The following is a 23,863-nucleotide window of genomic DNA, read 5'->3' as shown; positions in this document are numbered from 1 at the left end:
TACTGGCTATGGGTTGCATCTAAGACGGCCCTGGGCCACTGGCAAGCATTCGTTGGATCAGGCGTTAATGCTGAGCGCTGAGTACATATGTAGTATCATTGACTGGTTCTTAAGCGACGCTGTTGTACATCTCATGCGTGATTCACGTGAATAAGTAGCCGGCCTCGGAGTTTACTTGGAACGGCTTCATCAACCGTCGTGGCTGAGGCATCCTTCGGTGAATTGTCACTAGTACTCCGCATCGCGGACATACGCTGGGTCGGGCTCAGCATCATCACCGAAATTGGTGAGCACTGCCGGCCGGTGGGATTAGCCTAGGTGTGCCGGCGCCGACTCCTACACCGAGGCCGCACTCCAATCACACCCATCCGGAAGACCGGCCGTCTGGTCGTCCCACAGGCCGTGTTCCGGATCGTGAAGCCTCGTGACCGGCGCCAAGACCGGGGGCGCACGCTGGCATTCCACACTCCGGACGCCGGCTTCAAACGTGGTTGACCAACGGGATGTCTCCGTCCAAGGCCCCCTTGGTGACCGGCCGCTGGAGTGCTCCGGCCTCGACATCAGACGGCCTTCGGACCGAGTTCGTCGTCCCGTTATTGTAATTCCGGCGGGAAACGATTATAATTCCGAATCGGAACCCAACCCGCGCCCCCTCCGATCACTGATTCCGGCTATGGCCGCCAACAGAAGCCAGTTGTGGGTCCGTGGCCACAGCACGACCGGCGCCATCGAGATGTGGGCGCTGGGCTCAGGTGTGGTGGATTGTCCCGCGCGGGAGCTTATTCAGCTGCCAGTCATCGAGCGCCACCGTTCCCTGCCCAAAGGAGACTGCGCGCGCGCGGAGGGGAGGGGAGCTTGACGAGAAGAGCGATGCGCTGAGGATTGAATCGCGCGGTACGATTACATATCCTTCAGACGGCTGCATCTGCAGATATGTAAGCATGCGGCTCGTCTTTGTGTGAATGCAGGCACGGTCGTCGGGTCGCTCTGACGTATCCGAGCCGCGCGGGAGAGAGCACGGGAGGCATTCTTCGCGGCCCAAGTTCACACCGCCCGAAGGCTGGCGGCCGCGGGCATCATTCGATGATCGTGAGGGTCAGGTCGCCCAAGCAACGAGCTCCCAGTGGGTGGGTTCATTAGGGTGCTTATTGCAGCGGGACATCCAGAACAGTGGTGCAGCAGCCGCTGCGCATGGCCAAGGTAGTGTAGGGCCTGCCATCAGTATTGGCGCTTGAATCTGGCGGGAGGTTGGAGGCGTGGAAGCTGATTGATGGATGACTGAAGGTGTGGTGGTACCCTCACCGCCCAGCGAGGGGTGTTGGGGGTCGCGGGGCACCCTTCTAGAATTTTCGTGGGTGCGCACTACACTGTCGTTTCGCGATCCCGCGCGGTCACCCAGCCGGGCCATTCTTTCTGTTCGTCGCTTAACCATCCGCTTTTGCTTTTGAGCCGGGTTTGAACAGAGAACTCAAGAATGAATCGGTAGAGTTTCTGTACCGAAACTCGGCCGATGGCGAGTAAGGTGAGCTGAAGAATACAGATGCTACCTCTGAGGAAACGAGCAGGTACCCCGCCAAAAGAATGATGTCAGCCGCGGTCTGCCCGCTTTGTCATCGCCGCCTTGCCCAAGCAAGCCAAGCGGCAGGAACCGACAGGGATCGTCTTCTTCAGCGCCGCTGCTGCAGTCGAAAAAAGATCCGCCGCCAGAGGAGACACTCTCTGACGGGGCAGGAGCACGTTATCGATTGTGGTTTGCGTGCTTTGCGTGCTTGCTCTGCCATTGGTAATCGAATCCCTGATTACCACACCATTTGCTCAGCGGCCAGCCTCCAGGCCCAGGCACGCTTCCCGGTACCGCGCGCCCGAGCGCAATGCAAAGCCGCCAGTCATGGGCGACAGTCCCGCGATGGGGGTCCCAGTTCCGTCTAAGGTTCCCCGTCTGATGATCCGGACGCCTGAAGGCCCGGCTGGAGAATGGAGCCAAGTTTGCCTAGGTAGGATCCAATGCGTTAGAACCCCGCCATCTTGGAGCTCTCATGCTGGTTGCTGCGCTGTCGATGTGGGGGGTTTCCAATGGTTTCTGAGACGCTCCGGAAAACAGGTGGCAGCAGCAGCTCAGGTCGCAGTATATAACCAAGCAGGCCTTCCTCTCTTCTCAAGAATAGGAAAGAACCATGATCTCCATCAGCCGAACAGCATTCCAAGCAACTCGCAGACTCGCTCGTCCACTCTTCACCACCACAACCACAACCCCAAGACCCTTTTCCACCACCCGAACCACCTTCAAAATGTCCGGCAACGCCAACGCCTTCCTCGACGCCGTCAAGGCCCGCCGCACCTACTACCCCCTGTCCAAGGACCTGCCCATCTCCAAGGAGCGCATCGACGAGATCGTCAAGACGGCCCTCGCCAACGTGCCCTCCTCCTTCAACTCCCAGTCCAACCGCGTCGTCGTCCTCCACGGCGCCGAGCACGAGAAGTTCTGGGACATCGCCACCGGCGTGCTCAAGGCCATCGTCCCCGCCGACCAGTGGGAGGGCACCGCGGGCAAGATGGCCATGTTCAAGGGCGCCGCCGGCTCCGTCCTCTTCTTCGAGGACCAGGACGTCGTCAACGGCATGCAGGAGAAGTTCCAGCTCTACGCCGACCGCTTCCCCGGCTGGGCCACCCAGTCCGACGCCATGCTCCAGTTCGTCCTCTGGACCGCCCTCGAGGCCGAGGGCCTCGGCGCCAACCTCCAGCACTACAACCCCCTCGTCGACCAGCAGGTCGCCGCCGAGTGGAAGGTCCCCGCCAGCTGGAAGCTCAACGCCCAGCTCGTCTTTGGCGGCAAGACCGGCGACGCCGGCCCCAAGGACTTCAAGCCCATTGAGGAGATCTTCAAGACCTTCAGCTCTTAGATGTGCATAGACAGACGGTGCAAAAGATACAGCAGCATTCGGCGGAGTTACACAAGCGGCCGCTTGGTTTATAGATTAGCGCGATTAATGAATTTACGCATTGGATGATTACACTTGCATCTGCGATTTTGCGCGACCAATTGAAACCGTGTGGCTGAATTAAGCATCTGACAACCCCCGGGATCCAATTCCTTCGCGACGCCACACATTCCTTTAGATCTGTATCAATTGTGTTGTATCATTTGACATGTCGTTATATATGTTTACATCCGCCTTTTGGACATTTATTCTTCGTCAATGTATCCCAACGCCTGGCCCATCTTGACCGTGTGGCCCTTTTCGACGGCCCATCTCCAGCCGCTGTTCTTGCCCTCTGCCGTCTTGCCCTCCGTGGGCGCCTCAAACACCAGCACAATCGTGCTGCCGAGCTGGAAGCCGCCCATCTCCTCTCCTCTGCGCAGCGCGTGACCGCCGAGGACCCTGCTCGCGGACGCGTAGGTGGCCTCGGCGAAACCGAGGTACGGCTCGCCGCGCTTGGCGGCCTCCTCGGCGGCGCGGTCGGCGGCCGTGTCGGTGGTCAGGCTGTTGGTGCGCAGCTCGCGGTCGAAGTTGACCTTGATGGAGCCGACGTTGGTGGCGCCGACGGGGACGTAGCTGAAGAAGCCGTAGCGCCAGCGGCCGAGCAGGACGACGCGCTCGTTGAGGGTGAAGAGGCCGGGCAGGGTGCGCTGGAGGTAGGGGGAGACGCTGTAGAGCTCGCCGGCGAAGTGGCGGCGGCGCTCGACGACCCAGTTCGTCGGGGAGTGGAAGCGGTGGTAGTCCCCGGGGGCGAGGTAGATGACGGCGTAGTAGAGGGAGGTCTTGTTCTCGGGGGACAGCAGCTGGTACCAAGGCTTCTCGCCGAGGGCGAGGTCGGCGCGGACCTCGGAGACGGCAGACGGCGAGGGGGGCTCGGCGGCCTCGTCCTTGAGGGAGCCGACCCGCTGGGACATTGCGGCGCCGGACAGCAGGCTGGGCACGGTGTAGGAGATGCCGTTCACTCGGGCAAACTCCTCGTCCGTCTTGACCAGGTCCTCCTCCTCCGACACGTTCTGCTCGGCCTCCTGGGGCGTGGTCCATCCGCTGGCAACGCTGGAGCTGGGGGTGTTCTTTCCGAGGAGCGCGTCGACGCTGTACGTCATGCCCTTGACCTGCTCAATGTCGCCGCCCTGAATCTGGCCAAACTGCAGGACCTTGCCGTCGGACGGGGAGAGCAGGGCGTGGGGGTTCGGGTCGAGGGGACGGGCGCCGGGCTTCAGGGTGCGGTAGAAGAAGGAGGCGAGGTTCGGGTACACGTGGAGGTCGGGCTCGGCGACTTCGTTCAGGCTGTCGAAGGGTTAGCAGCGTCCTCTCACGGCGGCAATCTCGACTCACTTGACACCGAAAACCCAAGAGTAGAGCTTGAAACCGGGGACGCGGAGGTAGTAGGGGATCGTCAGCTCGTTGAAGCGGCCCCAGAGCCTCGAGATGGCCTTGAGGGGCAGCGTCGACATGACCTGGACCTGCCATGGGCCGTCTGGCCTGATCTTTGCGCGCTTCTTGGGTGGCGCATCCTGGACCTCGCTCCTCTCCTGGCTCTCTCGGTCGCGCGACGAAACCTTGTAGAACTGGACGAGACCCAGGAAGCCGATGCCGACCCCCACGGGGATCTGGTACCACTGCACTTTGGAGTTTTTGAGGGCGAACCGCAGGCGGTCGGAGAAGCGCGGGCGGTGGTGGTGTTGGGAGAAGAAACGGGTCGAGGAGAAGGGCCCGTAGAGGAGGTTGGCCCGCAGCTGGCTCGGTCGCGCGTACAGCGTGGCCATCGTGTGTTGGGAAGCCTCAACCAGGTCGAGGGGGTTCGAACCGCGAGCCTCTGCCGGGTTTGCGGGACGATAAATCGCTGGGGCGGGCGGCGAGGCTTCTGCTGAGATCTTGCCGGTAAAGCTTTAGCTGTGGCATGACGCAGCGCGAACCATGTGAAGGCGCTAGTCTGTTTTTGGAAGTGTGCATAAAATGAACTTCAACATCATGAAATTATTCGACATATCCCTGTGGTAAAAAAATAAAAAATAAAAAATAAAAAAAAATTGTAGTGCGAAATGGCTCAATTGAAGATTGTGTGTTAATTAATGGATTCAATTGAGTTTTCGTCCTTTCCCACGGGTAAATGTTCACGAACCTATGACTTGAGCATGAACGTGGCTACGAGTCCCCAAGACCTCAGCTCGTAAGACAGTGTAAAACATGAAGAATTATTTGTCAAGGGACTCGAGAAAAAGAAATATCAAGAAAACTAGCGAATTTCACTTGGCAATGGCATTTGTGAGGCTGTCTTGTTGCCAGCTGAAAAGTCCATCACTTAGCTGCGTGCAAGGGTCCCTCTTCCTGCGTCTTCCTGGTCTGGCTCCTTTCTGAGCGTTCGTGCTGCGCCATCAATCTATCTAGATGGCACAAATTTCTTCTGCCCCTTTTGCTGCCACTCGCATCGTAAAGCTGTCTAAGATCCCGTTCGGATGAGAGCGAAGACTTGATTGATCAGATCTGGGGTACCTTTTCGATAAATTCATTGGTGTGTAAACCAACTGACAACTTAAGGACCTCTCAACATCCGCATTCGCACTCACCAATCAACCTTCACACTTCACCCGCTCTTACAATGGCTTGCGAGGCTCTTTCCCTGGCGCTCTCGGAGCAGACCATCAGACAGCTCGATCACCATGAGAACATCAAGAAAATCCACTGCATCCAATTCGATCAGCGAGACACAACCGCGAGACCGTCGACATTACCCTTGGGGTCCCGTCACTCAAGCCTCGGAACGCTTGACTGCTTCCCCACAGAGCTCTTGCTTCTCTTCATGGAGCAACTCGACTTCCGATCACTCTCACGTCTGCTCCGCACCTCGAGGAAAGCCAAGGACACCGTCGAAGGCCTGCCGGCATTTGCAGAGATGATGCAGCACGCGCCGGACGTCTTGGTCGGTCTCGCAAAGACCAATCTCATCCGTCATCACCCGGCATCGTCCCTGCGATGTGTTCTGAGGTCGAAAAGATGCGCCTCATGCTTCCAGTTTGGCGATTTTCTGTATCTGCCTACCTGCGAGAGGGTCTGCGAGTCGTGCCTGATGCTGAATCGCTCGTTCCTGATGACGACGGAAAGCCTGGCGCGGAGGTGCTTCTCTCTCACTGATGAGCAATTGAGCGAAATTCCCGTCATGCATACTCTCCCGGGAGACTATGGATACTGGACGTCAAAAACCTGGTCAAAACCACTCCGGCTGGTCAGCGTGAAGCATCTCAAGCAACTGGCGCTTCGGATCCACGACTCCTCAGAGGAGAAGCTGGCTGAGCTGATGCCGATGCTCACGATGGATACCGACGAGGATGACTTCATCTGGGACGTGTATCACCTCAGGCTGGGACCGCCCGGCTGCGACCTGAATCTGCTTGGCAGGCTGCCACACAAGCTGCAGCATTCGATGCCGACGTTTTCCTACAGAGTCGAGGACGCTTTCGAGGGCATGGCGGCTATTCTGATGCCCTTCGTCTCCGGCTCTGGCGCTGACCATGGGCACTTTTGCAAAGGATGCGTGGAGCTGAGCAACGCATGTTTCAACACGATGCCGCCGGTGCCGGAGCACCTGATACCACCGGAGCTGCGAGGGAACCAGTACTTTCACATTGTCCTGGAAGCCGCAGCCTCCAGGCCATACGCGAAGACGGACTTTGCTGAGCACGTCAAGCACTGCTACGGCGTGCGTTGGCTCCTCAAAGAGTGGGAGCACGCGAGCGAGGGAGGGAAGTTGTCATGAATCATGTGGGTTCGAAATGAGGCCGTTGATGAGACGGGGCAGACAGAAAGATGAATTCAGGGTCAAGCAAAAATGAGGATGAAACCAAGGATCACAGTACACTTAGAATAGCTTCATCAAATGGACTTATGCTTCACAACAAACACCCCGACGTGAGTGACATGCAAACGATTGGGCCTCATGGTGAGATGCATCTCATCCGCGTTACATAATCCAACTGTCACCGTTCCCCGATTGGGGCAGGCACGCATGGATCGGGCTTTCCGGCGCCCAGGGACCGGGTACGTACCCCGTCCTAGTGAGGCCAGCGGGTCCTGTACCTGAGCTACCTCCTGCCGTCTGCAGTCGGAGGGCAACACATGTCCTAAATTTCCAGTACCAACGGCACGGTGACATGAGAATCGTGTCCTCGCGCGCAACCACACCGGACCTCTCCCGCCGACAATCACAGCGCTTCGACCGAGCTGCCGCGCTGCGCTTTGCGTGGCATGACCGATAGGACGTCAACATGGCGTCTGAAGCCTCGTCTTCGACCGCGCAGCCTGCGCCAGAGGCCGCTTCCGACCACCTGTCCGTAAACCTGCAGGTCCTGTCACCGTCGACCGCCGCGAGCTCCGGCCGGCCCCTGGTGTTCCCAAGCCTCCCGGCCTCGACGACCGTCCGCCAGGTCAAGGAGAAGATCCGCCAGGCCCTGCCTCTGAAGCCGACCGACGCCCAGCAGCGATTGATCTATCGGGGACGGCCCCTGTCGCAGGACGGCGACACTCTGTTGAACGTCATCGGCGAGGAAGTCGTAAGCTGGCCCGCCCCTGCTGACGCTGTGCGCGATGCTGACCGAGTAGATTCGCAACACCGACCAGCAGACCATCCACCTGGTTCTCCGAGACGTCGCGGAGACGCACCGCTCGACGACACCTACACCGGCCCTGGCTCGCGGCTCAAGCCCGGCGCCGCCGATCGCCCAATTCCACGTCCCCGTGAACCCCGGCCACGCGCACCCGCATGGCAGTCAGCCAACGGCGGCAGCCTTCACCAGGCGCACCCCAATGCCCCCGACGTCGAACCCGCTGCCTTTCCCGACACCCTCACAGATACCCTCGAACCTGTCGCTGCAGCAGATCCAGCAGATGCAGGCGCAGCAGCACCAGAGCATGGCGGCGTGGATGAACGGGCTGCAGCGAGAGGCCATGAACAGAGCCATGGCCAACCAGCAGATGAACCAGCAAATCAACCACAACCAGTCCCTCCGGGCGTCTCTCGGTCTGCACGGCATCGGTGACCCCAACGCGCCGGCGAACCCTGCCGACCCTACGCGCGGCCGGGTCAGCCCGGCGAACCCAGACACGCACACCTACGTCAGGGAGGGCGTCATGCCGAACGGCCAGCCGTACCGCGTGACTGTCAACGAGACGCTTCTTGGCGGCACGCTCAACGTTCACGGGCAGCCCGGCACGACGCCGCTGTCAGCGTCAGAGGTCCAGAACATCTTGCGAGGCGCCGACGCCGGCCAGGCGACGCTTGCCATGACCAACGCCATGCAAAGGAGCGCTTCAGGAACGTCCCTCGCCAACGGCTCCGTCGGCGTCACCACCCCCTTCTGTCCCCCGGGCTCCAGGGCAAGCAGCAGACGGGCCACGCCCGACCCTACCGCGCGGTCCGTCAGCGGCGGCAGCGGACATTCTGTGCAGCGCCAAGCACCAAGCGGCCCCGAGGTCTACATTTTGAATTCTCCCCAGGGCCCGCGTGCCGTTCTTATCAACAACAATTTAGAGACATACTATACCCCTACAACTAGAATGCCGTACCAGCCGATTTCAACCTTCCATCAGACGGCGTCGGCCCTCGCCAGAATGAGAGGCCGGCCCCAACACGTTGCGTGGCCGACCTTCGCCACGCCTCAAGCGCAGCAGGACGAGCACCAGCCTGCTCAACCTGCCGAGCCCGTCCAGGCGCCGCCGCAGCCGGAGGTTCATCCCCAGGGACAGCCTCCCATTGCCGCCGTGCCGGCGCATCCCAACAACCCTGGCATCGCCCCGCTGATTGCGCAGGTGTGGCCGCACTTTTGGCTCATCGTTAGACTCGGTCTCTTTGTGTGGTGGTTTACGTCGCCCAACGCCAGCTGGTCGAGATGGTTCACGGTCGTCTTCATCGCCTTTAGCATCTTTGTCCTGAACACGGGGCTGCTCAACGGCTTCTTCGACCAGGCCGTGGGCCCGGTCAGACGTCATATGGAGAATCTGATCCCCCTGGCTGCGCCGAATCAGCCCAACGAGCCAGTGCGAGCCAGAGACGCCGTCATTGGCGCAGACGGCCGCCCCGACCCAGCACGCGCAGCCGCCAGACTGGTGGACCAGCGCAGACACGACAACGGCAACTGGCTTATGGATCAGGTGCGTCGGCTCGAAAGAGCGGGCCTGCTCTTCCTTGCCAGCATCGCTCCAGGCGTTGCAGAACGCCACATTGCCCACCTTGAAGCTGAGGCTCGCGCCGAGCGTCAGCGGAGGGAGGAGGCAGAGGCAGCCGCAGCAGCCGCCGCGGAGGCAGCAGCAAACGCCGAGAACACGGAAGCCCAAAATGAGGAGACGGCTGAGACACGGAATGAAACAGAGAACGGAACCAGCGAAGCACAACAAAATCATGGTGAGCAGCGACAGGAGGAACAACAGCAGCAGCAGCCGTTGGTGGCGCTGTGAGGATGAAGCTGCGAGGATGAAGCGAGTACCGTTGTAAAATACAGATTACCCAGTGGATGCCGCGAGCATTCCTTTCGCACGGAGTCGGGTGTAGAGCGTTGGCATCGGGAATCGACACAAGCATCTTTTTAGATCATCAACAAGTCTTCTTTGTTAGGCATCTGCTTCTTAGTGATGTATTATTCATTTAAAGACCTCCTGGATTTCCCGTAGCACTTCCCTGCCCGACCCGTGAACATCCGTCTGCGCGATTTCTCGTATCCGATGCGAAAACTCTGCTGCGGAGGTGGCGTTCTGTAGGGCTGCAGGCGTGGAGGAGGTTGTGCGGTGCCTGGTGGCACTTGCTCGACGGTGTTGGTTCACGCCACTTGTTTCATGGCATCTCGATGATTGTGCTTGGTTCATGGCACGGGGCTTACACAGAAGAGGAGTTGATGAATTCATTTTATTTCCGGCCAAGTAATGCCGTGATGGTGCTATCTCCATGATGTGCCATCGAACACCGCGTAAATCGACAAATACAAGTAAAAGGAGGCATGGCCAGTATGGCTGCCGGGTATCCTAAACTAATAGCCCAAAACAGTGCCCAAAGAAAACCGGTGCTGCAGTCTAGTAACTGCAGATGCCCTCGAAACGACCGCCTGCTCCTGTGTCTTAAATCCGGGCTCGAAGAAATCCATATCGTAACGTGTGTCCCGTCCCAGTAACCCTCTTTCTCCCCTGGTCAGCGATCTCGTCATCTTTTCCGCCGGCGGGAGCAACTACTCCATTGACCGTGTACGCCGAAGACTTGGTCTTTCCTCTTCACTGACGTCTGACCAGCAACCACGACTTGGTGGTCTTTCGTATTGGCTGTCGTCGTCACTGTCGTCTTGGTCTTCTTCAGCGGATTGAGCAGCTTCACTGTCGCTGGCGTCATCCTGGGCTGCCTGGCTGCTATCGCCAACAGCGCGGTCATCGGCGGCCTTTGGCTGGCGGGTGCCGTAGGCAATGACGCTGTGCCTATGGGGACAGCTCTTCCCGAAGCCCGGGCATTTGTCCAGGAGCGGGCATTGTTGGCTCCAGCGCTCGGGTTGAGAGACGGTGCTGGAGGCCGCGGGCTGGGGAGAGGTGGCCTGGGTAGAAGTGACCTGAGGAGAGCTGGCCTGGGTATAGCTGGCCTGGGTATAGCTGACCGGGGGTGAGAAGCCTAGCGGCACAATCGTCGGGGTGTATGTTGTTCCCCTCCACGTAAAGGAGCCCAGGGGGAGACGATGTTCATTTGGCTTTCTGTAAGGGTGGTGGAAGTCACACTCTTCCACGCCGTACCCACACCTGCTCATATCGTCATCGTTGTTGTACCAGTGTCTGCAGATGTCTTTCTCAGAAGGTGCTGGCGAGCGCCGAATGTGTCTGTGGGGGAAGTCACAGTTATCCGGCCTCTCGCAGCAGTAATTGGTGTAGTGCCGACATGTTGGCCTCTGGTTTACTGCGTGGAGGAGACCCTCCGTGATGATTTGCGGGACGGGAGGTGGCCGGCTGGGACGAAGAACCCACTGTTGGCAGGGAAGACACATTGATTGACCGTGGGCGAGGCATTTTACAGGCACCTGTTGCCAAATGCAGCCCGGCGGTGACCAGCTCTGCTGTGTCCAAGAGCCCGGCTGTGGATAGGGGACCTGTTGTGCCCAAGGGCCCGGCTGTGGCCAAGAGCCCGGCTGCTGTGTCCATGTGCCCTGCTGTGTGTTCATCCTGGCTGTCTGCTGCGGACTGTATGTACGTGTCAGACAAGAACGCGTATGGCCAGGTGAGGAAGAGGACGTTTCCTATCGAGCTGGTTATAAAAGTGACAGTAGTTGGTAGAAAGAAAGAAGGAAATAGGAAGCTTGCCTTTGAGACTGGTGACTCTGGAAAGAAGACACTCTCAAGACGCAGCGGACTTGGCAGAGGCTGAGTGGAAGAAAAATGAAATAGAAAGCTTACCTTTAATGTGAAAAACTCGCAAAGAAGGAAGAAAGCAAAAGCCGAAACGAAGCAGACTTGGTCAGTTATGACTGGCTGGTCGACTGGACTGTTACCTTCAAGCCTGTCGAGTTGGGTAAAGGGGGAAAAATTCTGCCAGGACGCAGCGAGCTGGATATATACTTGCCGGAAACAATGACTATGAGCGAGGCATTGTTTGTGTGCGTAGAACGGATGGATTTCTGGCAGTCTGCGGGAGAGGACACCATGGCTTGCTTGGTTAGTATGGGGGTAGAAAGAATGAAGGTCAGAATGAAGGTCTCGTTCTAGTGAACAATGTATCTGACTGGAGTACGTCACGACAATTTGAGTTCAGAAATACAACGGCACTCAATGATTTCTATCTACCGGTCTCCACAAGATGGGTGGCGCCCAGTCACCGAAAACACAGATCTGGTTTGCTCGCGGGGGTGATTCAACCTGAGTGAGCAACCCAGGTGAGCAACTCTAACAAACGGGCAATGCAAGCAAAAAACCCTTCTGGACTTGGGCGGCGTCGGTACAAAGGCTGAAGTGGTGATTACGGGGTTGGAGTGAAGTCAAGCCCTGCTTCGCTCATCTGTCAGATGTTTTTTTTTGGCCGCCACAACAGTTCGCATGCCGTACATATACACCTTGCTGCTGTATCTCCACTCCCCTGTGTGGAAAAGCCTGTGTGGAAAAAAAAAGAGTGTCACACGCAGTCGTCGCCGTCGGGTGGAGTTGCAAATTCACCGTGCACAAAAAGAGACCGGCGTCGTGATCCGGAGGGGGGACCGGCTCCGATGTGGAGACCCATCCAGATGCCGGCCGGCGATCTCCCGTAAAGTGGGAAACTGCAGGGGTGCCTTATGGGCGGGGTTCTTCACGCGCAACGCAACGAAAAAGAGTGTAGCATCACAGATGGGCGCCCGCCCGCCCGCCCGCTCGCCTTTCCGATTAGCGACAGTGCGCCGTCGCCGTTCGCGGGCGCCGTCGAGGGGGGAGGGGGCGGTTTGACAACTTGACAGGAGGGAAAAGCCCGGGCGGGATCCATGGTGGTGAAGCACTGACGGGGGACCTATTTTGGCGACGGCGCCGCATCTTGACCATTTGCATCCTAGATGATGGCTTCGACGTTGGCCGGACCCGACAACGACCACGGACGTTGGAATGGGGGTGCCGTGGACCGATAGAGCAGCAGCTTGGACGATTCCGGGCCGGACGGGGATGCGGGCGAGGATTGCAGAATGCCTTGAGTTGCTGAAGCCGTTGCATAACGTTCCTGAAAGGAAAGGCATGGAAGGCATGACAATTGCAATAGGGGGCGGCTCTGACTGGACGATGAGACCGGCCGGCCAGGCACGCGGCGTGTCTCTCACGGAAACAAAGGCGACGGGGCATTATTGGACAGATGGGACAACCGACGTTCAAGACACTGGAAAAGAAAAAAGGGGGGGTTGCGGCTGAGCACGGGCGGCTTCGAGACGACGAGGGAACTCTTTGGGAACAAAGACGGCCAGAGCATGAAACCCAATGCGAAGAGTACCTTGCCCTCTGTCCGATGAAACTAGTGGGCTGCGCCGGGGCTGCCAGCCACTCCTGACAAGCACACAGCAACTCGGTCGTCCCTTTTGCTCTTGGCCCTACCACTTCCCAAGTAAGGTAAGGTTCCTACCTACCTAGGCAACCTGGGCTAAGGCTTGACCGTCCGGGCGGTGGTTATGCGTTCGCCGCGTGGGTGCCTGGGAGGGCTTGTCTTGTTCGCTGATTGCTAGCGGCGATGCCATGGCTGAAAAAGGGGCTGTCGAAGGCTTCGGATCGACGGAGGCGGCATGGCTTGTGGACGATGGTTGGAGTCGAACAATGAAGACAGACAGACAGATGGCACCCTGCGACAAGAGGAGTGGTGGCGGAGGGGTAACTTGTAGTGTAAGAGGGTCGAGGATCGATGGGCACGCGACGACAGGAATGGGAAAAAACGACGCTGCCCGGGGTGTTGACACTCGGCACCGGGAGTGACACACTGACTGTTGGCTGATTCCGTCACTTTTTCTGGCGGTGCGGGTACGCAGCACAGTAGCATGTAGCATGGCAACATGGCCCCGTCCGTCTCCGGTGCTTCCAGCGACCCAGCGACCCATCGACCCAGAAGGATGCGCAGATTCCGGAGGCCATGGCATTGCTGCAGGTCAACGGGTCGAGGTGAGTCGGGGTCGGGGGTCGGGCTCTCTCTTCGGTGGATGGTCCAATGTGCTGTGCAGCAGCTCCAACCTATGCAAAGGTGAGGTGAGTTGTCAGAGTCCGTTCTTGTCTCTTGTGCTCAAGGTACTTCCCGTCCGCGGTGGCATTACGTGCATGGCCATGTACCTGGCCCAGGTCTGCCCCAGGTCGCGAGGGGGAAGGGGAGCCTACCGCGTGCTGCGCGGGCCTGGAAAGCTGGAGCTGGGACCCGTCAGTCAGCGTCATCTTTGGCCTGTACTATGGTAAGGTACTTTGCAGGAACTGGGCACCGCAGCGGACGATGGGCGACGACTGGGCGCGGCGTCTCCGCAGTACGGGAATGGCCCCCGCCACCCGTTAGAATGCGACACCGAATGCAGACGCGATCCTCTAACAGTTTGCTGCCCATGACCATGTACCTTGCCGTGCCTTGCTGTGTACAGAGAACTGCGCCGTACATCTCCAGGGAAATCCTGTACCAGCGCTGTCGCCGTCGCCGCCGTCGCTCTTGGAACTGACGACGACTTTCTCTCAACGTCCCTCTCCATCTTTTGTCCTTTTTTTCTCCGAGCATCGCGCAACTTGCAACCCATCAGTCGCTTCTCTGTTGTGCCGCCGTGCGCTGAGCGTGTGTCGCCCCTTGCTTGGATCTTGATTGCTTTTTTCATCCTGTCATCATCTTTCTTCCCCTCCCTTCCTCCACCTCGCAGTCCAACACCACACACCACACACCATCCACCACTCACGCACACACGCACGCCGACGCATTAGCTGCTGCTGCGCTGCATCAACGGCCGACCTTGGTCCACGGCCCTCACGACGTTATTTTCTTCTGTCCGCCTTCCCCTCTCCCTCGATTCATCCCATCGACAGACTACTGTTCTGTCTGCACGCCGTCCATCCTGCATAGGCATAGCATATCGATACCCGCCCTGTCCACCTCTTATTAGTCCTTCCTCCGCCTCGCCTCGCGCCGCCTTATCTAACCTTACGGATACCTTGCCTTGCCGTACCTTGCCGTACCTTGCCTGCAACTCACCTTGCGGATACGGGACCAGACCAGGCCACTGCGCCGCACAGCGCCCAGAGTCCGATCTCAGCTGAGGACCCGCCACAAACAAGACGGGAGGCACCCAAACTCCAAAGAGCACCTGGTCACCCCCAGGTCCCATCAACCTGCGACTTGGGACAGTCGGAGCCTGTGTACCACCACCACTACCTGCCACCTACCTATCCGTACCTTAGACCTACCACCACCGCCAGCCATCTGCACTGCATTGCACTGCACTGCACTGCTCTGCTGCACGCACCGCTCTCAAGGTGCCCTGCTGTTAGCGGCACGCAACCGCCCAACAACGACCTCCACCACCACCACCACCGCCGCGGCGACATCGACGACCAGCTCGTCTGACCCAACCTACCTCACCTAGCCACTTCGATCCCGATTCAATCCGCATCTCTCCCTCTCCTTCGCCTTCGCTTTCAACCCTTGCGTCCGTCGACGTCGACTTTCCTTCCCTTCTCACGCCACCTGTTTGTTATCGCGCCTTCTCTTCCTCTTCGCACCCGCCAGCCGAGTCCATCCCCCCGAATGCTGCTTTCGCGGCGGTGACGCCAGCCGTCCCTCCTCTCGATCGACCGATTCCAATCCCTCACCCGACCAACCGACCGACCGGATTGACTCGACGACCGCCGCCCGCCTGCCCGTCATGGCTCCGACAACACCGTCGTCGGCCCTTAATGGCGTCGTCATCGGGCTGCTGTCCTCCTTTGGCTCCGCCGTCCTTATCGCCGTCATCTTCCTCGTCATCTACTTTTTCAGATACACAGCCAGCGGTCGCATCTTTCTCGATCGCATCGGACGCCCCGGCGAGTACGACGATGAGCAGGCCTTTGCCAGGGAAGAGGCCGAGGCCCTCGAGTCCATGGACGACATGCAGCGGACCGAGTATTTGAGAGCAAAGGGTAACTACCCAACACCTGCCGCGCCATCCGCAGACAGACCACTGACCAGCCCGCAGCATTCATTAACGCGAACCCGCCCGACTCCGTCCAGACAGACATTTCGCTGTCTCAGTACCTCGCCATCCAAGAAAAGGGCGTCTCCGCCTGGGAGTTTGAGCCCGAGCTCGAAATCGCCAATTGCTTCGTCGAGGCCCGCACCGAGATTGAGTTCTTCGACTCCGAATGCACCGTCATGAGCAACCTGCCCGTCCCGAAGCAGAACGAAGTCTACTACTGGGAGGCCAAGATTTACGACAAGCCCGAAAACACATTGGTCAGCATCGGCATGGCCACCAAGCCGTACCCGTTGTTCAGATTACCCGGTACGCCTGACCCGTCCCTGCTCCTCCGCCTCTCCCGCACGCACTAACTGTCTAGGCTTCCACAAACACTCCGCCGCATATCTGTCGACGGGCCAGCGCCGTTGCAACCAGCCCTTCAACGCGACGCCCTACGCACCGCAGTACGTCCAGGGCGACGTCATTGGCGTCGGCTACCGCCCGCGGACGGGCACCATTTTCTTCACCCGCAACGGTAAGAAACTGGAGGACGTCGTTCACGGCGTAAAGTCGCAAAACTTCTTCCCCGCCGTCGGCGCCAACGGCCCCTGCATCATCCACGTAAACTTTGGCCAGGCCGGCTTCGTCTTCATCGAGGCCAACGTCAAGAAGTGGGGCCTCGCCCCCATGACCGGCAGCCTCGCGCCGCCTCCGCCGTACGGCTCCGAGCAGGGCGACATCCTGCTCGAGGCCGGGCGCAAGGACGGCTACACGGGCAGCATTACGCAGCAGCGGGGGCACACGCAGTCGCAGTCGTACTCGCAGAGTGGACTGGGTCCTCAGCATGGACGCACAAGGAGCGGAAACTTCAGAGTACTACCACCGAGGAGCCCCGGTCCCGTGAGAAGCCCGACTGACATCTCCCTGACGCACTTCGTGCCCAACGATGAGGGCGGCGAGCCGAGCGGCAGCAACCCCGGGCACGAAGGGGAAAGCGTCGTAGGGCTTGGGCTTCAAGACGCCCTGAATCCTCCCCCCGAGTACACGAGTCCTGATTCCTCGGAGGCCGGAAGCCGCCGGAACAGCACGGACAGCGAGAACACGCCCCTCATCCGCGTGCTCAACCGGAGCCGTGGCGCGACGGTAGCGGCGGCGGCGGGCCCTTCGCACCCCCCGATACCCAGCTACACCGACGCGGTGCGCGCCGGCGCCGGGCGGGAGGGGAACAGCACTCCACGGCCCAGCCGGCACGGCAACCGGTCGAGGTCGCAGAGCGCGCAATGAAATTTTTTAGTCTGCTGGGCAGGACGATGTGATACCAAAAACACCCCCCGAAGCATTACGAGCCCAGGCGGCAACCGAACCTGCGGCCGTTGCCGGGGCACGGAGTTTGTAAGCGGTTCCAGGCCGTGATAATGTGTGGTTCGGGACACTGCCGAGCCTGGCGATCTTGGAGTTTGGCATTTTGGGAATAGAATGGGACGCTGCGTGTGGCCTTTTTTCTTCTTCTTTTTTACTGCGCGCGTTGAAAGGGAAATACTGGGAAAGGGAGGGGAGGGACTTTTTAAGGAGGTTGGTCCGGCCGCGAGCGTCATGATACCTTTGGACCTAACCCGCATCGAATTGACGCATCTACTCTCTTTTGTTCAGACTGGTGCGTTTGCTCCCACCTTCTGTTCCGCTCCGATTGTATGAAAGAACCAAAAAGTAGGCGTCGAAAGTCTGCAGCCAAGGCGTGTGGACTATGTACACAGATATCTGCATCAATATACCAGTACGGTCTGTCATTACGTGGTGTGTATCGCTGGGGCTTGGTGAGGTTGGGTTGCACGACAACTTATTGGTGTTGAAGAACAGCGGGGGGTTCGAGGGGAAGCTACGGTACGCAGACGAGTAAGCTTACATGCCCACCCTCCCGACTTGACTCACGAGACCGGTCTTCAACCAACGATGACGTAGCGAGTGCGCATGCAACTTGGGGCCTAGGGAGGGTGAGTCGAAATCAAGTGAATTCTGGCCATCAATGGAGGAATGCGGTTGTTCAGACATGAAACGAAGTTGAGTACAGACGTCAGCATGAGCGGATCAACATGTGGTCTAGAGTAAGGTGATGAGAGAACCTGGTTTGGTCGTTTTGCTTGGTTTTTATGCGTTTACTCCGAGGACCTAGGAGCTGGCCATGGCAGTGGGTGGGACGAGTTGCAAAGTTATCCGACCGCAAACTGGACTTCGCGGAGGTTCAGGCCAGATTCAATAATTCTTGAGTGAAACCAATGTTGTTGACGGGCAGTTGAGTTTGACTTTTACAGGAGTGTAATTGTCTCTTTTGAACGTCAAGGAAGCCTGGATATCATACTGGTGAATGAAACATAACAATGCCAAAGGCAGCAGTGTCCTCCTTCGGTTCCTTGTGAATTCCCTTACTAGATGAGCTATGAAATTTCCACAACGTCCCCTTCTCAGTAGAACACAGTCAGTCGGTTATATGAGGGTATGTTGAGAAAGTTTCGTAGCTCATCTAAGAAAAGGTTACATGGCAGGGTTAACGCAATAAGCTGTCAGGCTGCGTGGACATGCGTGTATATATAATGAGCCTCTTATACTCCCTTTCTGTCGTTATTTTCGTAAATGAACTTCATCACATAGAGCCTTATCAATTCATCAGCCCATGTCCATGAAATGCGGTGGATCTATCAATTGAGTGAGTTTGTGCACTCCACATCTGAAGCGACAACGAGAACGAAAACGACAACTCGGGGGACTTCGGGTTCCCTGAAAGCCACGACTCGACAACCGTTCAAAGGGGATGAGATGCATTTGCTTTGCGATCTGGGGACAGCCAAAGATCATCTATGTGCTCAGTTGATGGCACATGTATTATCATGTATGCCCTTGAATACGTTTCCCGCTATTGTGAAAGCCTGGGTGGACTCGAAACTTGCTCATCATACCCGTCATGTATCCTTCTCATCCCTTGGTAACACGATCAGCTACGGGCGGTGGTTGTATGCCAGCCGCCCGGTGTCGTGAGGCTATCGGCGGACAACCTAGTGTATGTGGCTTTTGGAACCCTCTGGTCCTGCCTGGCAGACAACCAGCTAGGCGTAACCTCTCTGAGCATGATGGTGGACCTATTAGCTTGGTTGAGTTTCATCAGGCCACCGTGCGGATGAGTGCCGAGGCATTACCCGCGCGGCAATCTCTTGTCGAGATATCAAGCTGTTGCGGGCTTGTTGGGCTGCGCCTCTGAATGTCATCGAGATGTTCGCATTGGCGCAAGGCAACCTGTGAACCTCTATGAGCGCTGCCATCAGAATGCTGCCATGGCGCACCATATCATCCAAGCGGGAACGAACTCAAAGTTGCCTCGTGGGTTGCTCAAGCCAAACTCAACGTGGGAGACGCCCCGAAGTAACGTCTGCCGGAAGGTTCAGTTCTCTCGGTCAACTGCTCTTGTAGACGCCTCGAGCCGCCCTGCATTCGGTGTGGGCTGGCTTTCCCGGCGTACTTTATCAATCCTGAGGCCGGAAGTCGCTGGCATGCCAGTCATTTTGGGGGTTAGATGTGCCCCCATGCCTCTGTGTCCCTGGTCTGTCGTTCTTTTGAAAATCAAAAACGAGGTATCGGATAACGCACCGTGACTTGTTCCAGCGAGACATGACCTGCCAGCGCCGTAAGCAGCCCTCATGCGTATGCAACGCCTGTTGCTATTGTATCGGGTAGGGGAGACCTCCATCCATACCTCAGGGCCAATATTGGCCGCCTCCCGTCTGCTACCGCAATATTTGCCGCTGTGCCATGCTTCATAGCCTCCTACCATGGATGATGAGATATCAATATTGAACTGAGTCAATCGGCATCTTAAAGCGACGACACTTCGCGAACTTCCATATGATAATGAAAGAATAGCGGCCCTGGAGCCGAAACGTTGGGATATGGACTTCTTGATCAATATCGTGCATAGAAGCAAATACATTGTCAGCAGTTTATCCATAATCACGTACGAAGAAGACCAAGGTTCGTTGGTTTCTGCGGTCAGTCTAGTTGTTGAACCTTGGTCATGATCCTCGGAGATGACGGTAAGGCAGCGATCCAGCCAGGGCACATCGAGATTCCTGCCTGAAGCCTCCTTATTGTGCTCCTCGCCCAGTGTGTCTTTAGAGAAGCCAGCCGGTCAAAGCCAGGCCACGCCGCTACTGTCCATGTTCGAAGACTCTGTTGCCTAAACACATGCATGGTGCCTCAGATCCAGAGCCGGTCAACTGGACGCAAGTTTTGGGTAAGTGGACTGCGTGTTGCGTTGATCTGGCTTGCTCCATCGGCTGCAGTCAATGATACTGCCCGCTGCGGTGCTTTAAGCTACATTTGAACCGAGTTTGAAGTGCAAAGAGCTCGAAGTAGCTTCGGTGAGCTCGCAGGCTGTATTTCTTGCTAGTCCTGCATATGTCTGTGAAATATGTCTGCAGCACGCGTCCCCTAACAGTTGCGAAAGTGCGTATGCAACGACGACTCAGAGTTTCATCCAGCCTTGCTAAGATTGAGACTAAGTAAACCTCTTCAAAAGATTCGACAAGTTGTTGACAGTACTTGAGGAAATTGTAGACGGTACTTGTCAGAAGAGTCGAGCTATGCCTGGTTGGTTCCCTGAGTCTTTGGGCGCTTTGAGTTTCAGCGCAACAAGTCTTTTCCATCTGCAAGTTGATTGACTATTGAAAGCAATTGACCTTAGTTGCTAGGAATAGCCAAAATATTTTCCTGCGAGTCGCTGTCCAGCGCCTATTTTTCTGATCGTGAGGTTGGCTTGAAATCGACAAGCCGCAATAACTAGTCGGCATTCATGCTGAACATGCTGCATGCAGTCCTTGGAAGTTGCACAGATAATCATAACCTGCACCTAAAGAAGCTCTCCCACAGGAAAGTTGAAACCTGAAGAAAAAAAAAACTTCGTTTACAACAGAAAGCGTAAATAACAACCGCTCAAGGCCTGGTGGATTTTAACCACTACAACTCCCCGAGGTGGGCTCGAACCACCAACCTCCAGATTAACAGTCTGACGCGCTAGCCAATTGTGCCATCGGGGATTTGAGCTGTTGTTGAAGGATGTGAAACTTTGCGTGCCTATCAACCGCACCCACCAAGCAGCGGGCCCACGACGGGGTACTCGGGGCCGAACAAGCACAACGTCCGACGAACAAGAGCAAGTTGAAACTTAGTTCCAGCCCAAGAACCTCAAGCCTCCAAACGGAACGCTGATCTCAATTTCACTTCTTTTGGCACTTTACTTTGACAGGCGGGCGGGCAGGCAAGACGCACGCTTCGCCTGCCGGAATGGCTTCTGACTGCCCACGACGCTGACTGTCATTACAGATCCTCCTCGCCTCATGTGGTTCTCGAAAGCGAGAGCGCTGACTGAAAACTGTATTTCCGCTGCGACGGAATTCCGCGGGAGCTAGGGCTGCCCCTCTCCCCCTTTTGCCGCTCTACAGTCATCAGCGTCAAACGAGTACTGCATTGCAAACAACGTCAGCCACGCCGGGCGGCGGCAATTTCACATAGACTTTTTTCTTCATCATTCTTTCTCTGCTCAATTATTTGCAATTACGCCAGCCCCTGGATCTCGGCGTTTGCGTCCGAAAAGAATGACGGACGGTCCATGTCTGACAATCCCAAATCCTGCTATCCCGCGCGATTCAGATTTCAGATTCAGCCCTCTCGCGATCCGGGGCACGAGCGCCAAGGGCTGGAAGCGCGTTCAATCCGATGTCGACGACGGGAGACCCCCGCGTCCATCCGCGTCTAGATCCATCCCGCCGGGTTCATGGCCCCTTTGCCGCCGCCCGCGTTTCCGCAGCAGGCCAGGAAGAATAACGGGATGCGCCGGGGCCGTGTGTCATCGTCGGCGAAGCCTTACAGCCTCCCCTCTGTCTCGATGGATGATGCCGGTGCTGTTTGCTGACCCAGACTCTCGGATGCGGTCGGTCAACTGACTCGGGGTCACCTCGAAGAAGAATGGGGTGTGTTGTTTATGCGCGCGTAGGCAACGACATCCCGCCCATCAGAGTAGAGCGTCTCAGGATACAAAGTTTACCACTTGTCCGATAGTTTGGCACAAACTGGCAAGACTTGTGGCGGTGTCAACAACATGGTTGGTGCGGTTGACAGAAGATGGCCTTAGTAATGCGCCACACCGCAACGCCGTTGGCAAGCCTCATCACCAGGCAGGTGTGTGTTGCCCGTCTTTGATATGACGGAGGGGGATCATGCCATCCCACCCACCCACACTTACTTTGGCAGTACAACACACACCCCCATTTTGGCGATGGAAATAGCACTGGATCTGAATCTTGAGTTGGCATGTCCCGGCATCGTCGACGGGGAAGCATAACGACCCTCTAACAGTGCGCTTCTCCTGAACAGGCGAGCCGCGAGAACGCGCGAGAGGTGTTCACGCCACTGCGGATTCTCACCGGGCTGTCCGTCACGCCCATCAAACACTAGCGAGAGTTCTGGAGACGGCACGACAGGCCCGCGGTGGCAAACGGTTGGTCCCTATCGGCGGAACTTTAACTGCATCAAGCTCTGGGCACGTCGAATCAGGGCATAGGGCTCGGTTTAGGCACCGGTCCGAGATGCTGGAAATTGTGTATCCCTCTGTGAATTACACCCGACGGGGTTCCGCTGCGGTGACAGCGTGACTTGCGTTGAGCAGGCCCAATGTCGGTATTCTCAGACGTCTGGCAGCGGCACGTCGCGAGCTGAGAGATCACGATCAATTTTGATGATCACCGAGGGACGGCTTCCACCACCAGTCTGGGCAGGCAGAGAGAAGATCCGTACTTTATCGGAGACGGGCCATGCATTTCAAGGATCGGGCTTTTGAACTCGTCTCACCATATGGCTTCACCCGTCTGCCGTCGCAATCATGATGAACGATGATCTCGCCAATCTTGGGCTCGGGGCATGCATAACTCGCAGCTGTGGATGCTAGCTCGCAGCAGCAGACACACACCGCACACACACGGCCGGCGAGCGGTGGACGAGGCGTGCTGAAGAGTTTGAGCGCTGAACGCTCTGCCTGCCTCTCAGCTCTCCTCCCAGTGTTGGACATCTGTGGCACTGCAGCGGCGGTACAACGTTGCTGATGATCTAGAGTCTTGGGTGCAAGAAGCCGCCGCGAGATCGGGCTAAGCGTTCCGGTCGGGACGCAGAGACCCAAAGGGGACAAGGCAGGGTAACAAAAAAAGGGGGGGTTCACTGGGCGCTGGTCTGTCGCAGGACGATTGGCGGATGGCGGATGCCGTGACAAGCTGCTGCTGCTCTCGAGGAGGTGCAGATGGGAATGTCGTCCGACAAAAACATCAGGAACTTTTTTTTGCGCGCGGCGAAGATCTTGGAACCGGAAGCAGGGGCCCCCCTTGAAGTCGGGCACGGAGCGACTTTACGCTGCTCGCAGAGCCAACAGAGAGCCCGCCTTAGCTGCCCAGCACGTGGAGGCAACAGGGTGACGGCGGGCAGGGCAACCCCCGACTAGTGCGTGTTGGGGAGAGGGAGTTGGCGTCCAGCAGCAGAAGGGCGAGGGTGGGAGGCTCGAGGCGAGAGACGGGTGTGTCGATGGCCGCGGGGTGCGCCTGTCCTGCGATAGCCCATGGAGCCGGTGGGTAACGGAAAAGCAGACGGCGTGAGGTTTAGTTTCGGCGAGTAGAGTGTCGATAATGAGGGATAATATGGCCCGGCAGGGTCGAGTCAGAGAGACACAGCGTCGATCCAAGCCGGATCATATCATAACAGACGTTGAGGTGTAAAATCAAGGCAAACTTAGGCGCCAAGCGGTGGGCGTGTTTCGTTGGCCGTTCCACGAGGGCAGCAGCTGGTGGCCATTAGCTCGCAGCACTTGTCATGTCGTGAACTGTGCAAGCCCTAGTCACGGGTCAGTATCGAAAGCTTCTGCGAATGGTCGTCGAGAAGGTGGCCGGCTTTCTTAGCCTCTGTCTCGCAGCGCACAGGATGCATGCAGGCAGCCGATGATGTTGGCTCCAGCGAGAGCGGTCGTCGAGGGAAGGGAGGGAGGGGGCTGGAGGAGGAGTTCGCATAGCTGCGCGAGGCCGAGGTTAACGACATGATAGTGCCCAGGGAATGGGGATAAGGACGAGGATGGGCGGTCGGGGGGTCGACGGCCCACGGAGACAAGTGGGCTGGAGACATCGGGGTGTCCATCAGCGGATCCAACGTCGAGGTCGCGGATTCAAACGGCGA

At 57.7% G+C, this 23,863-nt stretch overlaps 5 protein-coding genes and 1 non-coding gene across 6 annotated transcripts; 4 read left to right on the top strand and 2 right to left on the bottom strand.

Annotated features, from left to right (window-relative positions):
• Positions 1–2,288: 2,288 nt before the first annotated feature.
• COL26b_008061 (uncharacterized protein) lies at positions 2,289–2,900 on the top strand (the record flags this gene model as incomplete). The annotated part of the gene is made up of 1 exon (XM_053180833.1): positions 2,289–2,900. One exon carries the CDS (start codon positions 2,289–2,291, stop codon positions 2,898–2,900), a length of 612 nt encoding a protein of 203 aa, XP_053035225.1.
• Positions 2,901–3,184: 284 nt separating this feature from the next.
• Positions 3,185–4,744, bottom strand: COL26b_008060 (uncharacterized protein; the record flags this gene model as incomplete). The annotated part of the gene is made up of 2 exons (XM_053180832.1): positions 3,185–4,265; positions 4,314–4,744. 2 exons carry the CDS (start codon positions 4,742–4,744, stop codon positions 3,185–3,187), a joined length of 1,512 nt encoding a protein of 503 aa, XP_053035224.1.
• Positions 4,745–5,577: 833 nt separating this feature from the next.
• On the top strand, positions 5,578–6,732 carry COL26b_008059 (uncharacterized protein; the record flags this gene model as incomplete). The annotated part of the gene is made up of 1 exon (XM_053180831.1): positions 5,578–6,732. The coding sequence occupies one exon, from the start codon at positions 5,578–5,580 to the stop codon at positions 6,730–6,732; it is 1,155 nt and encodes a 384-aa protein (XP_053035223.1).
• Positions 6,733–7,240: 508 nt separating this feature from the next.
• Positions 7,241–9,425, top strand: COL26b_008058 (uncharacterized protein; the record flags this gene model as incomplete). Its single annotated transcript, XM_053180830.1, has 2 exons — positions 7,241–7,525; positions 7,575–9,425. 2 exons carry the CDS (start codon positions 7,241–7,243, stop codon positions 9,423–9,425), a joined length of 2,136 nt encoding a protein of 711 aa, XP_053035222.1.
• A 5,891-nt stretch (positions 9,426–15,316) lies between these two features.
• SSH4 lies at positions 15,317–16,894 on the top strand (the record flags this gene model as incomplete). The annotated part of the gene is made up of 3 exons (XM_053180829.1): positions 15,317–15,572; positions 15,629–15,934; positions 15,990–16,894. The coding sequence occupies 3 exons, from the start codon at positions 15,317–15,319 to the stop codon at positions 16,892–16,894; spliced, it is 1,467 nt and encodes a 488-aa protein (XP_053035221.1).
• Positions 16,895–20,617: 3,723 nt separating this feature from the next.
• Positions 20,618–20,691, bottom strand: COL26b_008056. The gene has a single exon. It is a non-coding gene; the product is annotated as a tRNA-Asn (tRNA).
• Positions 20,692–23,863: the final 3,172 nt, after the last annotated feature.

The sequence above is a fragment of the Colletotrichum chrysophilum genome (assembly GCF_026319265.1).
Source record: "Colletotrichum chrysophilum strain AFK26 chromosome Unknown scaffold_68, whole genome shotgun sequence".
Classification (NCBI taxonomy): domain Eukaryota; kingdom Fungi; phylum Ascomycota; class Sordariomycetes; order Glomerellales; family Glomerellaceae; genus Colletotrichum; species Colletotrichum chrysophilum.
Note: the sequence above shows the minus strand (reverse complement) of the source record. Positions and strands in the feature narration are given on the sequence as shown.